The 18,033-nt window shown below is 38.7% G+C and overlaps 1 protein-coding gene across 2 annotated transcripts in view; it reads right to left on the reverse strand.

Annotated features, from left to right (window-relative positions):
- Positions 1-18,033, reverse strand: part of LOC145445442 (signal transducer and activator of transcription 5A-like) — a 44,514-nt gene that overhangs the window by 21,301 nt on the left and 5,180 nt on the right. Inside the window, exons 4-10 of one of the 2 annotated variants that reach the window (XM_080323633.1) lie at positions 16,916-16,979; positions 12,113-12,193; positions 8,940-8,984; positions 6,283-6,382; positions 4,565-4,668; positions 2,841-2,998; positions 385-570 (exon numbers count right to left, since the gene is read on the reverse strand). In XM_080323633.1, the coding sequence (XP_080179759.1) occupies positions 385-570; positions 2,841-2,998; positions 4,565-4,668; positions 6,283-6,382; positions 8,940-8,984; positions 12,113-12,193; positions 16,916-16,979 (738 nt within the window). Of the gene's footprint in view, positions 1-384; positions 571-2,840; positions 2,999-4,564; positions 4,669-6,282; positions 6,383-8,939; positions 8,985-12,112; positions 12,194-16,831; positions 16,980-18,033 lie in introns of both variants that reach the window. The other variant, XM_080323632.1, reaches the window with a different exon arrangement.

Here is an 18,033-nt window from a genome sequence, read left to right on the forward strand (position 1 = left end):
ATACGATGCTCTAAAAATAATTTCTGTGAAGGCGCTTTCTTATAATTTCAACCTGTATCACAATTACACCGAGTCCAGCATCACATAAATATTACAAGCCAGTCAGTAATGCGCAAAGAATAAATTTTCTATGAAGGTCATAGTTCTGACGTGAGATACTCATTAATGTATGAACAAATTGATGGACGAAAATGAACTACGTCCTTTCCTTTCCTTAGAAGCTTATGTTTCAATGAACGCACCATACCTGTGTCACAGAAGTAGCAATTGCTATAAAGGACGCCCGAATACAAGTAACATCATGTAAAAAAGAATTGTTGTTGGCGGTCACACTATAAATGTCTTGTGATACAGAGATAAATAACAATAAAATGATACACACACCTTTTGACAAGCTCCTCAACCATGTTCTTATACCTCATTCTCAACTGAATCATAAACAGTGAAATTTGAGAGGGCTGATTATTAGGTGGTTGTGTAATCTCAAGTCCCAAGGGACAGACAACGTACTGCCTCATCTTCTCAGTAGTCTGGATACCACAGCTGATAAGTGACGCCATCATTTTGCACCTGGCAATGGAAAGGTATCATTAACTTCTGAACTTCTGAGTATCTACAAAAGTGGAAAATCATTGAATTGGGAAGACTCAACTCGAACCTTGACAAAATACTCGATTTGGATTCAAGTATACGAATCATTCTGCGTGGCCAGCACTAATTATTGCAGACGTAAATATCGTGTTGCATTATATTACATCTATGGCCCTGGATATTGCCCGTCCCAGATTTGTTTAGATGCCGGGAAGTTCTGTTATGAAAAGATTACCAGTGAACTCAGCCCATGACGAATTCGGCCCATTGAATTCGGCCCATGGTGAACTCGGCCTTCGGTGAACTCGGTCCATAGTGACTTTGCTAATAAAAATTATTATAAGCGTTGGGAATTGTATAAATTATTGGAGACAATAGTGAATTGGTGGTGATGGACATGTTGTATGGATTTTATTCAGAACCTCAGCCGCTACTAACAGACTCGACCTCAGCAAAACAGACTTTCAATTTAGTAAGCGGAGCACCCGAATCCGAGTCAGCTGTTGCAGTAATCATTGAAGCTTAGCCGATTACCCAATCAAGAACCGTGCTTTCGTGGTTGCCCGCCTTTTCGCAGCTCTGCTGTCGATGGCCCGCCCACTCTTCAGCAACGACTTTCAAACACATTTAGACAAATCTTACCGACTTTCCCGCGAGCTTATTTCATGCCCATTATTGTTTTTTAACAATAATCTACAGAATAAGCCATGGATACACAGTATTCCAAACATTTTCCAAATTTTGAACAACCTACTGTACACCCAATTTGGCTTAATTCTGACCAGTAGATGCGAAGTTGTTGATGTTCAAAATTTAGGATTTAAAATAATAGTATTTATGGTGGGTAGATCTATGATAAATAATTGAAGAGTTTGCCACCGTTAATACTATTTTTTCAAATCCAAAATATTGCACTACAATAGCTTTGCTTGTACTGGTTGGAATCAAGCCAAATATGTTGTGCCCTGTTTTCTTGGACAACTTAACAAGTTCAAGGTGTTGACAATAAAATTTAAAAGAAATTTAAAATAAAGTTTTCGAACTTTAATAGCTTCGCTTTTACACGTTGTAATTGAGCCCAATTTCGTGTGCACTGTTTTGAGGCAACCTAACAATTTTACCGCTTAGCCGTAGTTTTTTTTTAACAACCAGTGACCATATCTGATTAAGAGTTGGTCAAATCAGTATATTATGAATGCGAGGGATTCGTTTCACATAAGCAGGGTTGAACAGCTTCTTGGCGGTACAGAACTTCAATATACAATTGAATAGTGTATTCATATTGAAATGAAAAGTCAACAGAGCCTACCGAACGTACAGCCAAAGATGTTTACATCCATCTACCTTGGATAGGCCCTATTTCCACCCGCTTTTAAAAGCAATTGATTTCAGCGGTCAATAAGTGTTGCGACACAGTGAAGACCAACGTCATTTTCACGACAACGCAACTGCTCCCTGCAGCCCGTAAAGCCGTGCTTCCCGCACTTCAGCAAAGCAATGTACTTTACGAATTTAGGTGTCACTGTGATTGTGGCTACGCGGGAAGAACGTCAAAGCGCTTGCAGAAACGCATAAATCAGCATGTCCCTAGATTCATTAGAGCACGCTCGATGAAAAGCTCACCCCTAACTCATCCGCTCAAGACTAGTGCGGAACAATCAAAGGCCATAAATTCTGCAATTGGCAGACACTTGTTGGATAATCCCGCATGTGCGAAAAATTATCGAGACGACAGATTTCGCATAGTCGGAAAGGGTCGTTCACACTTTCATTTGTGTGCCTTGGAGTCGACTTTTATCAAAATACACCAGCCAAGGCTGTGTCAACAAAAAGACTTCGTGTATCATCTAAAAATAGTACATTGAATGCTCTCGTATTCGACATTTCATGCTGGTGACGTCATATTTTCTGCTACGATGGTTGATATACGCTGTTCTTTTCAATTCTCCACTAGTTGCTGACGATTACCCCTGACGAGTGTCAGCCAAAAATATTCTGGTTCATTTCAATATGAATATACTATTCAATAAGCAGGGTTGTAAAATGAGTTGAACATGATTTGAACTCGAGATTGAACAGTAATTTACAGTATGACTTGGACTTGAACTTGAGTCTCAACACTACGTCTCGGACCTGACACTTGGCACCATAACTTGGACTCGTCTCACGGTCGTTGGATACAGGCTCTAAGTCAGAATACTTATTTGAGTTCTTGAGACACATCAAATCAGAAGAGAATGATCACTCACCACTCTTGCAGTTGATTGATAGAACAGCTGTGCGTCGGCAACTGTCCGTTATTGATGAAAGCTTGATTGCGGTGATAATTCTTCACCTCCTCATCCAATACTTTTTTCATCACCTCCATGAGACGGTCCTGATTCTGCCACATTTCTTGTACAGCCCGCTAAAATTCAAAACGCCGAGTCGTCATCGTGATAATACACTAGGGCAGGGAAACATAAAATACCGGAGTAATTCGATTCTGAATCGATTATAGGCTTCGAGTCGAGGATTCAAGTACCACTCGTTATATCTCCGTGGTTCTTAAACTTTTGAGGCCGCGACCCAGGGTTGCAACCGCGTCACAAGGCTCTGAGTCACAAGTCGATCTCACTTTTATAGTTTTGACTCGAGTCAAGTCGAGTCACTTTCAATGCACCACCGAGTCAAGTCCTAGTCCAAGTCAGCGAGCAGAGGGTCGATTCCGAGTCATGGTATGATGACCCGAGTCTGAGTTCAAGTCATTATGTTGACTGTCCAGTTTCCAGTTAAGGTCCACTTTTTATAACTATGTTTGGTGATATTGAATGGTTCGCAGTTATAATATACTATTTTTCCTCACTTTTAGCAGTTTCTGGTTGCATTTTCAAGTACCAGTACCAATAGACGAAATCACAATAGTGTGGTTACTTTACTATTCGTTGAACCCAGGCCTCACACATCACAAATAATGCATTTCTAATATTAATATGCTACTTTTGTATGGGCAAGTATGACATAGAAAACCCAGAGACAACAATTACACTACTGTCTAGTGTCTACTGTGATTGCAATATCAGTATCGAAGGTTTTGGCCAACCAGCGACGGTCATTTTTGCCAAGATTTTATCGCCGGAGATCTTGCTGGCACCGCACTTTGGCCAGCCATGTGATGGCCAAAACTTCATGTCTCCGTGTGTTCCGGCGTGGAACGGGTTAGTCTCGAAATACCCGTGCCACATAGTCCCGAGAGAGAGAGAGAGAGAGTCTTTATTTTCATCCAACCAAAATACATAACACACGGCAGTGATGGTGGTAAAGAAAATATGCTTGCACAGTATTCGGTATTAGATAGGAATGATTGCACCTGATTGTTTTTACATCCCACAACAGTAAAGCATACCATCGGTATCCAATGGTGTTTTCCAGACAAACTAATGTCAGACAAATCTCATCATGAACTCAAACCAATTTGTGTAATACAAAGGTCGATTGGCTATTACCCAGCACAGTGACCACTAAGGCGTACAAACTATCCACAGGTTATCGCACGAAGGGCAAAGAAAATTTTTCGTTGAATTCAACAAATATGGTGTACTAGGGTTGTTTAGATATGAACAATTTTTGGAAAACTTGTTTCGCGTAATACCAAATGATAGTTTAGCACATAAAAACACTTTTACAAGCGATTTTGGTCATCTTCATTGCTATCTTCCTTGCCCGCAAAGCCCTCAAAGATCCACGGGCCAATTCTCCTTACTACTGGCCATTCGCCAGAGTGTTAACGTCACATCTTTTTCACTAATCGAATCATTGTGCCCATCCGATGTAAATATAATTAGATATATGGTTTCAAAAGTACTCACTACAGCTAATGCAATCACACCGGCTCCTAAGTGCAATGACATAACAATGCTATCAAAGAGTCTATGGGAGTCGGCTTGAATGCATTTTGCACTTTTGGAACACAAATAATAGCGATTATACAAACCGTCACACTTTCTGTGACATCGTTTCTTCTGCTGATCGCATTTTTCAAGTAGGCTCTCTGACTAGCGTTGAGATGGTCGGCCGATATCATATCGATGTAATGAACTGGAATTGGGAAAAAAACATTCCCCTAACTTTACGTTTTATTTCTACGGCTGGGAAATATCGATATGTTGATGTTGATAAATTAGCTGGAAAGAAGCGTATCATTTCGGTATTCGAAAAGATAATCTCTCACTATTTAACTTGAATCATAAGATTTCATACTCGATTCATGTGAACTTGCGTAATCAACATTCGCAATGAAATCGGAAGTTTCATAACCAGAAATTTTGTTCACAAGTCAAGTTCGAAACATGTATTCGGTAAAGTATGATTTGTTTCAAGCGCACGGTGGCCAACAGTATGTAAGGCAGGACTTTTCAAAAATATTCAAATGTCACTAGTAACATGATAAAATTGTTAGGTTGCCTTAAAACGTGCACGCCAATTTTGGATCAATTCCAACCAATAGAAGTATTGCTGTATAAGAGAAAAGTTTTTGATTCATGTATTACAATCAAATTTTACCGGCTACCCCCGTCTGAAAAACCAATACATAACAAATTCGGCTGAATTCCAAACAGCAGAAGCCAAATTATTATACGTTGAAAATTTAGGGTTTCAAATCATGGTATTTACGGTGGGTAGATCTATAATAAATAATAAAAGAATTTGCCACTGTATTCTTTTTTTTTGAAATCTAAAAGTTTGCAATACAACAACTTCGCGTCTATACACCCTCTCACCGGTAACCTCACAAAGAAATCAATAGAATATGCCGGTCCCGATATTTGGAACACTATACCTACAGGCTACATCTATAAGAGACCTTCCTTATCACTTATTCAAAAAAGAATTATTCCTTATCTCCTATTACTAACACCACTTGTCTCACCATTTTTCCATGTTATTGTTATTGTTATTATTCATGTTATGCTATGCTGAATTAGATAATCCCAACTAACTGCAACCAAATTTATAAAGAATATCTGTAATTGTTAATGCACGGTGTGATCAGACTAGTTGACCCTACCCAGAGTCATATCGATAACACCCTGTCCTACCGTTAAGTATCTTGTTATAATTTTATTATTTTCGTTTCGGTTGGACGAATCAATAAAGATTTCTCTCTCTCTCTCTACTGGTTGAAATTCAGCCGAAATTGTTGTATATGATTTTTTTTCGGACAACGTAACAATTTCATGGGATAACCAGTAAAATTTGAATTTTTTTTATTTTTCGTTATATATTAAATATATTGAGAATTTTTTTCTCAAGTAGCAATGCTTCCATTGGTTGGAATTGAGCAAGAATTGGTGTGCATCGTTTTTTTTTTTAGCCAACCTAACAATTTATCAAGTAGCCAGCAAAATTTGTAGTCGATATCGCCGCGCATCAAATGTGACTCAATTCCAACCTGTAGAAGTAAAGCTTTACCCGTGAAATGGTTAGGTTTTTAGGTTGTTATAGTAAATCAAAATTTATAGTCCTATAGCTTCACTTCAACTGATTGGAAATGAGCCAAATTCGATGTGCATCGGTTTTTCTTACCTAACCTAAGAATGTTATCAAGTAGCCGGTAAAATTTGAAGAAAAAAAAACGCTGGTATATTGAACAGCCCCAATGTACAGGATACACCTGGATCGCAGGAAAAGTGAACGAAAATCTGGCCTTACGTTGTCCTTGACACATCAGCTGCAGTTCCTGTACCTCGGAAAGCATTGCTTGCATCGAGTTTTCGGTGTCGTAGCTGTGTCGTTTTATTTGCTCCAAAGACTGGAAAATATTTTTGTCAGTGATATGCAAGATGGAGAAGGCACAGGGTGTAGTATTATTATTAGTGTAGTTTATTTGCTAATTATATCACCATCGTCTTATCTTTGTCAATGGAGTTTACTAATTTCCAGCTAATCAGTCTCATATCTTTTTTCTATTAAATGGAAATGTCTTTATCCAGCCTTTATCACAGGCAGACTTAGACAACTATAAAATTTTCAGTTTTTCCAAATTATAGAATTAGAATCATAGCTACACAGTTACATCTAGATTAGGCTTACCATACGTCCTCTTTTAAGAGGATTTGTCCTCTTTTTTGACTTTTTTGAAAGCGTCCTCGGAGGACGCCCTTTTGTCCTCTTTTTTGAGATTTTGTCCTCTTTTTTGAAAATTTAGGTCAGATTTAGAGGAAATTGCGAGTGATATGGCACAAATTAGCACAAAAGTTAAGCTCCGGCGGGTATTTCGGAGTGAAAAAACGGTGATTTTAGCTCTGAGCGAAAAGATGACCTTTTTTTTTTTTTATTCATCCACCTGGCAATGTGGAGAGAAAAACGGTATTTTTAGTTCTGAGCGGAAGTGATGACCTTATTTATTTTTTTTTAGTCAACCGATCACGAAGTGGGAAAAATTTACCGGTTTTTGAGAATTCTTCTCCGGTTTTGCATGTCTGAACTTTCTGAAAAAGATTCCTCATTTTAGATTTCCAAAATATGGTAAGCCTAATCTAGATTAGATTAAAATTAGAATCACAGCTACAGTTTTTCCACATTGGATTATACTTAGATTTACTGACTTCGAGATTAGATTAGAATTAAAATTAGAACAGGGTTTACCAAACTTTTTATGGTCGCGACCCAAATTTTCGATTTGAAAATGTTGCGCGACTCCACCTCTCAATTTGGCGTGCTGGTTACTAAAATATGGTCAGCATCTTTGCCCAAACCTAATCACGGCCTATGTGTGAAGCTGGCCACTATGTGTGCAGTAATAGAAATTATGAAATCCTCAACCTCCTTCCTTAAATTAAGAATCGTAATGAAGACTATAGCAACATATATAGGTCTTTTGGAAGATTATTTCTAGCTATGTCCAATCGAAGTAGTCAAGTACTGCTATGTGAAATACTGTGTCACGCAAAATACAGATAACTACCGTATCTATAACGCTGGTCAACACACATTTTGGTGCCAAAAAAGTTTCAACGGTTTTAGGCTATTTTTAGGTCGCTGAATCCAAAAATGACATTAGTTTTTCCGAATAGACCCTATTCTTTGAGATATTCCACATTTTTGTTTGGAAAAGTGCTCACAATACGCAAACTTTGGCATAGGTACATTTCACTTTATATACAACTTCGATCAGTTCACATTTGTCTCTTCAAGTACGTGCAATATGCATACAGTATTGTTCTATTTCTGAAGCGATATCGTTGAAGACGCAATCGTTAACACAAAGAGACTTCTATACGCGAGTCCTGTTTCATGTGAAAATCAAGCAAAAATTACGAAAATTAGTCGATATTAGCGGTACACAACACATTTTTGTACATCAAAAAAGTTCATCTTGTTTGTTAAAATACGGAAGTAATTCTTTCTCTCTTGTACGGTAAAATGTTATTCAAGCTCCAGTTCGAGGGCAGTTTTTATCTTTGAGTCAGGTAGTTCCTCAGAGTGAGGCGCAGTTCGCCGGGAATATTCTAAATCTGCGTAATTCCAAGTATTCTACTCACGACGATTAAATAAAATAAATAGTAAATGAAAAAATAAAAAAGATCAGTATCTCAAAAAGTAGAGCCAATTCAGAGAAACGGATGTCATTTTTGGACTCAGCAGCCCAAACATACCTCTAAACCATTAAACTATCTTTGGCACTCAAAAAAAAAAGATTTTTTTGTTGTGCAGTGTCATTTATTCGTCCACACTGAGAGTGTGTGTGTGTTTTATACTGTCAACACATAGCACTACTGGTGACTTTTAGTTATATTGGAAGGAACAATCACCGTCGTATTGATTTTTATTATTCCCTCAACATTCCTTTGCGGTAGTGTTTTATTATATTTTGAAAAGTTAACTAAAACATTCAGAAATTAGCCGCCGATAGTATCCGATTAATTGGCATTTTTGTCTCCGCGACCTCAGAGAATAGGCAAAGTAGCCCATTGCGATCATGGCCCCGAGTTTGGGAGCCCCCGAATTATAGCACAAAAACATTTCACATAATATATTAGAATTTAATTACCGTAGCATTTAACTTTAAATAATCTAGTTGTGTAATTAGAGAGAATGAGTGCTGACAAAGACTGATGAGGTGCAGAACCAGTAACTTATACTGCAATACAAATCTACAGTCCAATGTGTTATATTGCCCACACTGTTTTCTTTGATTTCAGCAAATAACCATAGGTATATATGTTAACAAAACTTCATTAGCCCTACTAGTATCAGAATCTGCATGCAAAACATCCAATGCACATGCTGTGCTTAGATTAACAAAGCGAACTCCAATACTAATCATATGAAAACAAGAAGGTATAGAGATTGTACAGTAAACTCACAGTAGAAAGGTCCTGAATGCGAATCAACGAAGCATTCTGTTGCATCTAAATGGGTAAGTACACAACATTAGAAATATTACTATCAGGAAATGTAAATGTCTCTTTTATGCAGTGAGACGAGATATAAGTACGGTACAGGGTTGTTAAATTTTTTTTCCAAAATTTTGCGGTAATTTGATAAAAATGTTAGGTGGGCTAAAAATGTTGCACACCAAATTTGGCTCAATTCCAACTAGTAGACGTTAAAGTATACTAGTTTGAAAATATTGAACTTATTGTAAAGAAATTAGAAATAACTTCACTTCTACGGGTAGGAATCGCGTCGAATTCGCTTTGCATCGTTTTTGTTGACGAGTCAACAATTTCATGGGGCAGACAGTAAAATAAAAATATATTATACATTAAATTCAAAATTTTAAAACTCGTATAGCTTCACATCTACTAGTTGAAATTGAGTTAAATTTGGTGTGTAACGATTTTTTAGCCAACCTAACAGTTCTATCAAATATCCGCAAATATTTGGAAAAAAGGTATTTATGAACAGCCCTATTGGTACATAGGGGAAGAGGAGGCCAAGATGAGACACTTTTTTGATATTTTAACTCTACTGAAGGGTGTTGCCTTCTGAGGATTAATTTTAGTACCAATGTAAAGCCTGTGATCTGTAGGCCTACTATTCATGACTCTGTTTTGAGTCATATTGAACAACATACTTGTGGATTTCTTGGCCGTCAAAAATCCTTACCCAAATGTCGCAACTTACCCCCAGATGAGGGTAAGATGAGACACACTGTGTTCAAGATGAGTCACCAAGCAATTCTGGGTCATTACAACACCAATTCATTCCAAATGATGAATCAACTAGGGACATCATGAATAAAATATAATAATCATGAAATAATTCACTTTTGAAAATTATTTGTACATCATACACGAATTTAAATGACATCGAAAACCAATTATCCATGGGATCCAGCAACAATAAGAATTTGTTATTATTTTGTCTTGTAATGTCACATCTGGTCCACTACTAGATATTGTGTGTGCCTCATAGGCGCCGACTTACGAGGTTACGAGGTGGTGCAGCCACCTCGTAACTATGGTGACGAGGTGGTGCAGCCTCGTAAGTCGGCGCCTATGAGGCACACACAATATCTAGTAGTGGACCAGATGTGACAGTCGTCACCATAGTTACGAGGTGGCGGCCACCTCGTACGAAATACTCAAACACCCAAGTGGTTTGTGACCCGTAATTAGTAATCAGGCGAAACGATGCTACCTCCTTAGAGACGTCTTCGTTATAATTACGCGCATGTACCATGCGCGTAGCCAGGGGGTTCGAGTCCCCCTGTTTGAAACGCGTAACCCCGTGTTTGAAACGCGTAACCCCGTCATTTTGAAATGACCATTTTAACTCCAATATTCAGTGATTCTGTAATTGTGTTATCATTGTTCCGTGCGGTCAATTTGCGAGAGGCAAGTTTCCAATCAGCGCGAAGAGTCTGTGATGATATCCCGCTGAGATGGCCGCGGGAAGTAGGAGCCAAAGCATGGTAGGCCCGAGACGCGGTAGTTAGGCTTGCGATATCTTTCGTACTAGGCCTATTGCAGATGCGATTGTGTAGGCAGGCCAGTGATGATCTCGTGTGCCTGTGCACCAAGCCAACGCAGATGCGATTTTGTAAGCCAACGATGATATCGTGCGCACCGGGCCTACTGCAGATGCGATTATTCAAGCCAGCGGAATTAGGCTTGTAGATGACGCGATAAATCAGGCTACCAACAATTGCCGAGCGCGGGGCAATGAATGACCTAATTTCGCAATTATCTCAGCGGGAGATCGTGTCGCGTTACATTGTGCAGTGCAATGCGTACGGACGAATCTCGCTTATTGCCTTTCGTTAATTGGCCGCGCGTAACACTGATAATACGACTGAATTGCAACCGAGTATTACCGTCAGAGCGCTCATTTGAAGAGGGCGGGGTTTCGCGTTCTAGGAGGGGGTTTCACGCTTCCAAAGGAGGCGCTTTAAACCCCCGAAACCCCCTGGCTTCGCACCTGGATGTACTCCAAAAATGATTCGCGAACGTAAATCGGGAAATGCACCAATGCCGCCAAAATCCCTGTTTTATTCTGCAAACAATTGCCGCGATGCAAACTTCTCAATGCGAAGCCAGAAACCGCACGAGACAATTGCTGATTAGTTGCGCGATTTCACGTTTGTAATGATCATTATTGTCGGTTTGAAACCTAATATTCGAGAGTTGTCGTGTATTACTTGCGAACTTGCCAGCCCAGTGCGTGGTGTATTTCGTGTACATCGTCGGATGAATGATCGTACCGTTTTAAGATTCCACTTAATAACTTGACTGCATGGTTTGATAATAATGAGTGCTGTGTCGATATTAAAACGTAACGTAAAACGCAAATGGTTAACGCTGATCAATCAATCAATGATTGGTACTCTGCACGTATACCAGCGGCATGTAGGAAAGTGCGTTTTAGTGCGACGATGACGTCATTGACACGAAACAATTATGACGTCACAAGACTTCGCCACCTCGTAAAAAAATAAAACTCGGCCCCTATGGACTGTGCCTTGAACAGTAAATTCTGAATATTACGAGGCTTTCAATGAAAAAGCCCTCTGATACCCATGTCTCAACATGTCAATAATAAAATTTCAGTCTATTCCTTAATTTCAGTCTATTCCTTTTCTGAGGTTAGTGCATGATTACATTGCAAATAATGCACTATACCAGCTCCAGTAATGTTGTTTTATATTATGAAGTACTATGATAGGTATGCCCTTACAAACATAAATTCACATAACTAACATAGACTATGAAAATATAGTTTTGGGCATTTTTCTGCCCAACCTCAAATCTTTTTGCCTTGTTAATAAGGCAGGAATATAGAATGCCATTATGAGAACAACATAGTTGAAGGAATCTGTCCATCAGAAAATCGTTCTATGAAAAAATTGCATGTCTCATCTTGCTCCGTGTCTCATCTTGGCCTCCTCTCCCCTATAATCCTCAACCAGCCTAATAGCCATAATATTCAACGGTTATTGAAGTCATTGTAGTGGTACGAAAACCAGCTACTTTGTACTAATTTAAAACACCTTCACTTGATATACAACCCATACAATATATTACATCAAAGATACCTCAGAATGATCAATCACAGCCTTCTCAGCATCGAGAACTTCTCTGATGTGGGATGCGATCGCGGACTGACAATAGGGATTCTGCAAGGAAAGTAGCAAGCTTGATACATGAACAATAGGAACTAGCCTGAGAAGGCATACAAATATTGGTGGCCTTATCGAAGCTACGAGAAGTTAAGTTAATCAGAAAGACGAAATAAATTAATTTGGGTAGTGTAAAGCAATGTTTCTCTCTGCCACTTTAGATCTTTCTCTGGAAGAACATAGTTTAAAAGAATATTTTGACTACATGCTGCAAGAAAACGATTGTCGTTTGATATTTCAATAAGCGTCGACGCCTACAATTGTAACAATAACTCTGAAGCAACAGATCAGAATATGTTGCAGCCAATGTTCCCTCTAATTTTTGACGAGTCTGCGCATACTCACCAACTCACTGCGCAGACCCTTGGACAACAGTGGCTAACGACTAAAATAAAGGTCGCCTCTTCGGATTTTTGTGCGCAACTTTGATTTTCTGTGGGCAGACACCGTTTCAGCACGGTTGCATTGGTTGCAGCTACCAGCAAATGAATTAAGACTTGCCCGTATGTATTTCATCAACAACATTTCACAAGCATCTCCTTCGCTTCTCATCAAACGTTAGATTTCGGTCATTATGTTCACTAGTCATGTTTTTTTGCTGACTCGACTTGACTTGAGTCATTTCGCAAATATATGGAAAACGACTTGACACAACTTGAGGCAATTTGTGTATTGACTCCACTTGTACTCGCGCAATTTTGCATTACTCGACCATGACTCAAGACCTGTAAGGCCAAAACATGTATTTCAAAGCTACACATTATTGGTATTTTGTCTATCAGTACAGCTGAAAGTGTACAGGTATTTGTAAAATAGGTCCAGAAACTCTGCATACTCAGACCTTTAAACCCTGCCTTCGACTCGAACTTGACTCATTGGTGAATTGACAATGACTCGACTTGGATCGAGTCGAAACTATAAAAGTACAATTGACTTGTGACTCGAGACCCTGCTTAGAACAGGCAACCACACGCTACACTTAAGGCAAAATTCCAGATATCCTGTAGATCCTGACAATTATGCCACAAGAGTAAGATTAACCTGACCTTCTGAACTGAGCATGAGCATCATTCTAATGCAGTGGTTCCCAACAGGTGGGGAATTCAATGGTTTCTGGTGGGGAATAGACCCATGTGTTAAACATTATATACAGGATAGTCTACATATTTTCGTAGACACATGCACTATTACAGTTACGAGTGAACTGCTGTGGAATGCATGTATTGAAAATTATAAATTGAAAGTGTCTTCGGAGGACGGCTAAATGTCCTCTTTTTCTCTGAAAAGGATTTAAATGCTACGAAAAATGCGACTCCGAATCGGCGAACGTTCGAGTTTCGAAAACAATCGGGAGCCGAGTCAAGGTGATGACCCTCTTTCAGTAGTCAACACAATATTATTGCTCAAAAAATTTTCAAAATCACCAGTTTTCTTGGAACTTTCGAAATTTATAAAAAGTGCCCTCTTTTTAGGATCTCAAAATATGGCGCCACTATTTTAAAGGGTGTATAGAAATTTTGAGTAGAGGGGAATGAAGACAGACTCGGAATAAGTCTGAAGTAGAGAATGAAGACAAAAATGCTGAGAACCACTGTTCTAATGCATAATTCCCAATTGAAATTAGCCCATCCACCACTATTTGTACGAGAGTGGAATGACTCGACTCGAGTCATGGTTTTTGATGACTTGACTCGAGTCATTTTCTCAAATACTGAAAATGACTCGACTGGGTTTGGGTCAATTTTTGCATGGACTCGACTTGTAGTGGAGTCATTGTGCATGACTCGAAACTAGAACGGCCAAGACATGCATTTCATTATGAGTTCGAAGATTTGTAAAGTTACCAGATTATTAGTATTTCGTCTATCAGTACTGGTACTTGAAAATAGGGCCAGAAACTGTTAACACCTTGACTGCCAACAATCCTAAATTTGGGATTTTACTCAAACCCATAAAGTGCCAGCGATCCTATATTTTGGATATTTTTCAAATGCGTAAAGTGAAGTCCGGAATTGGTTCAATCCCTGGATTACGGATGTATTCGAGGCTACTCGATAGGCCTGTTGTCAGAAACTACCATTTTCGTTACCGGAAGTATTTTTTTTTTAATCACATCTGTATACAATAGGTAAGCCTTTATTTGGTTTGACCACTAGGTGGCTTTTGACAAGATGAGCAGCGAAAAAATTGCAATATTTTTATAATTCCTTGATGTTGAAAATACTTTTTTTTTTCATAAGATGCACAAGGTTTACACTTATCAGCACGCCCGATTCCAGCTAAATATCCAAATAGTCAAAAATTCATTGTTTGCTGGTGTTTACTGGTGATTTCCATAATAGGCCTTGGCAGCCAAAGTGTTAAGAGTGAGGACAATTGGTACATCATGAATGCGGCCCATTCGATATCGGAGCGGTTCAACAGGATTTAAACTTGAAACTGAAAAGTGAACGCAATGACTTGAAATCGGATACAAGTCTCAACACTATGACTACGACTCAACCCTATGCACGGCGATTTGGACTTGGACTTGACTAGGGGATCAATATAAAATGACTCGACTCTACTCATGAGAAAACTATAAAAGTAATATTGACTTGTGACTCGAACCTTATAACTTGGTTACAACCCTAGTAAAAAGTATGCGTGCGTGAATTCAATTCAATAATGCAGCATAATGCTCGGCAGCTACAGTAAAATTCAAATGTCAGTCATGAATTGTGGATTTCGAGGAGAAAATAGATTGTTGTGTTTTCAAGTTACAATGCATCAAAAGCACATTGCAGCGAGATCCTGCAAGGACGTCTTGCTTCCAACTGAATTACTTCTGGATAGTAGGCTATTATATATCATCTCCTATTTTAATTAGGCATCAGTTCGGCTGTATCCCGAACCCATATTGTCAATATCATCACGCCTTTTGAGTCAATATATAAACTAAAATATAATAATGATAGCACTCTAAATCATACTTCTAGCAAACTATCACCAAAACCACTAATACATAACTACAATTTCACCCAAAAGTCTATTGGAGCTCATGTGAAATTGCTACAATTGTAGTCAATTCAAAATAAAAAATAACACTCAGTCAAACTGCTTTAAGAGTGTTACAAATTCGGCACTTCGACTTTTCATCTTTATGCAGGCAAATTGCAGATACCTACATCCAGATGCAGTGCATGACTGGCAAACAATGTAGCATCACACCAAACAGCCTGGTTAGGGATACAGAATCAAGAGAGGTTATGCTTATTTTGCTGGATTTGAAGATGACGCCATTTGAAGAGATTCCACGTATGTGACTTTCTCCTAATCCCTTGTTCTGACTACACTCTTGACCATGATTGCTTTGATGACAGCTTTTACATGTACACTGTAGGTAATCTTGTTTATTTGTTATGTATGCTTATACATAAATCACAAGAAAAGTCAACATAACACAGGCTTGGATAGCAGCTGAAGGGCATAGGTAGACTAACAACCAGCAAATTTAAGTAAACATACTTATAACTAATTTGCAATACAATGATAGGTTGTGGGCAGTTAAAATGAAGAAATTTAACAAACCCAAGAAAAGAAAACATAGGATTTCCAACTTCTAAGAATGGCAAGGGGACTTTCAAGCTACTATGTCAATGTTGAAATGGAACACCACAACAGCTTTATCCAAAGGAACACCTACTCTAAGCATATAAATTTTGCCAATAGGCCTGGTTTTAAACATACCAATGATTGCATAGCTTCTTGGAGGTACAGAACTTCAATATACAATTGATTAGCTAGCATACTCCTATTGAAATAAACCCGAATATGTTGGGCTGACACTCGTCAGGGGTAATCATCAGCAACTAGTAGATAAAAATACGCCTACAAAAGGGGTTCATGTACCCTCTAGAACAGTGGTTCTCAACCTTTTTTAAGACACGCCACCCTTTATGATAGTGAAAAATTTCGCGCCCCCCTTATCGTCATATCACAAAATCCAACCGGGATGCTAGCAACCCCAACATATTGTTTGATGGCATGGAATGTTATGATTGTTGATGAGAAAATAAATAATATGAAATTCGGTCAATATATATAGAAACACACGTGAACTGGAGGTAAATCGCGCGGAGCGCGAACAAAAATTTTCAGTTGACAGCTTCTTCGCGCCCCCTTCAGATGTTTCTCGCCCCCCAGGTTGAGAACCACTGCTCTAGAAAGAGTACATTTAAGTTAAGCTCTCTCTTTGCTTTCATTATGTGGTGTCATCTTTTGTGATATGATAGTTAACATACAATGTTCTATCCAGTTCTCTACTAGTTGCTGATGGTTACCCCTGACGAGTGTCAGCCGAATATATTCGGGCTCATTTCAATATGAATATAACAGTGATTATTAAAATTAGCTCTAACCCTATTCCACATTATGCGTGCATGCAGTCAGTTTAGCAGATATCAGCGTATCAGCACAAAGGAGAGGCCTTTACAAATGCCAAGGAGATCTTCAAGTTACTATCGTACCAATTCACTGATAGTTGGGGACAATTGTTCAAATGTTCATCAACAAAATATACTATTCTCAGCCCAATTACACTGTTCTCATTAGGTATCAAGTACATCTTGGAAGATGAATTTTTAATCGACTTACAGCCAATCTGTCGCTGAATTTAAGGAGTGAGATTCGGTAATCGTTATCACATGTCGAATCCAACAGATTGAGTTGTTTTCTGACCTGTCCGTATAGGTGGGTGATGAGTTTGGAACTGATTTCATGTTCGCCGGGGTTGACTTTATCCCTAGAAACAGAATTGCAAAACAGAAGTGTGATAGCTTCAAATCATCTCAATTGATTGTTCACATTCAGCTCAATAACTTGTTTCATTGTTAAACATTATCCAATCAAGAAGTCAATTAGATAATTCGATCCCCTGGCTACGCTCCTGGATAGTGGTGCCATGAACATGTTAATTGGGTGGAACCTTAGGGTTGAACTTGCATTACCATATTGATATAGTTTCGATAAATCTTCACGTTCACTGCAGTGCCAGTAACCTATTCGAATTTCTATTTTAAACTAATCATGGTCTAGTTTTCCACCAGCAGATACCCACGAGAACCTTATTAGTCAACTCGTCATTCGAATATATTCCTGAATTCAAGTTATTGTGAACTAGCAAATGCCAATCTTACTCAGGCTAGGTATTGGTACAAAGTCACTATAAATACACCCATTGACATTCATACACCAGCATGATGTTGTTTTTCGCAAAAGACTGACACTGGGATTTCCAATCTGATAACTGTTCAATGTTCATATCATGTCCGTATCATGTGATCGCCCTGAAACCTCCATTAGTCGTTTTGGAGCATACGAAAGAAGTGGTGCAAAGTAACATACTACGGAATTCACTGATTTACTTATTAGGTTGCCTAAAAACCCTGCACACCACATTCGGCTCGATTCCAACTGGTAGACATAAATGCACAGGAGTTGGAAAATTTTGAATTTATTATTATTAGGCTTATATTGAATTTTACGGTCGACCCCATGAAATTGATGAGTTGTCTATAAAACGATATAAAACAAATTCGACACAATTCCGACCCGTAGAAGCGAAGATATTTGAGCTTTTCATTCATAATTCTGGGATTACGGTACCCACCTGCCGGTTGGAAGTGACCAAAAATTGTTTAGCATTATTCTTTAAACAACTTGACATTTTTATAGCGTTGACAGTAAATTTTGAAAAAAATTGGTGTGCAGCGTTTCTTCAGGCCACCCAGCAATTCGATCAGTGAATACCCGTGATTGTGTGAAGTCTTGATCAAGCCACTGCATCGTCACAAAGG

Source organism: Botryllus schlosseri, chromosome 8 (assembly GCF_051294905.1).
Source record: "Botryllus schlosseri isolate E-star chromosome 8, Bs_hap1, whole genome shotgun sequence".
NCBI lineage: Eukaryota > Metazoa > Chordata > Ascidiacea > Stolidobranchia > Styelidae > Botryllus > Botryllus schlosseri.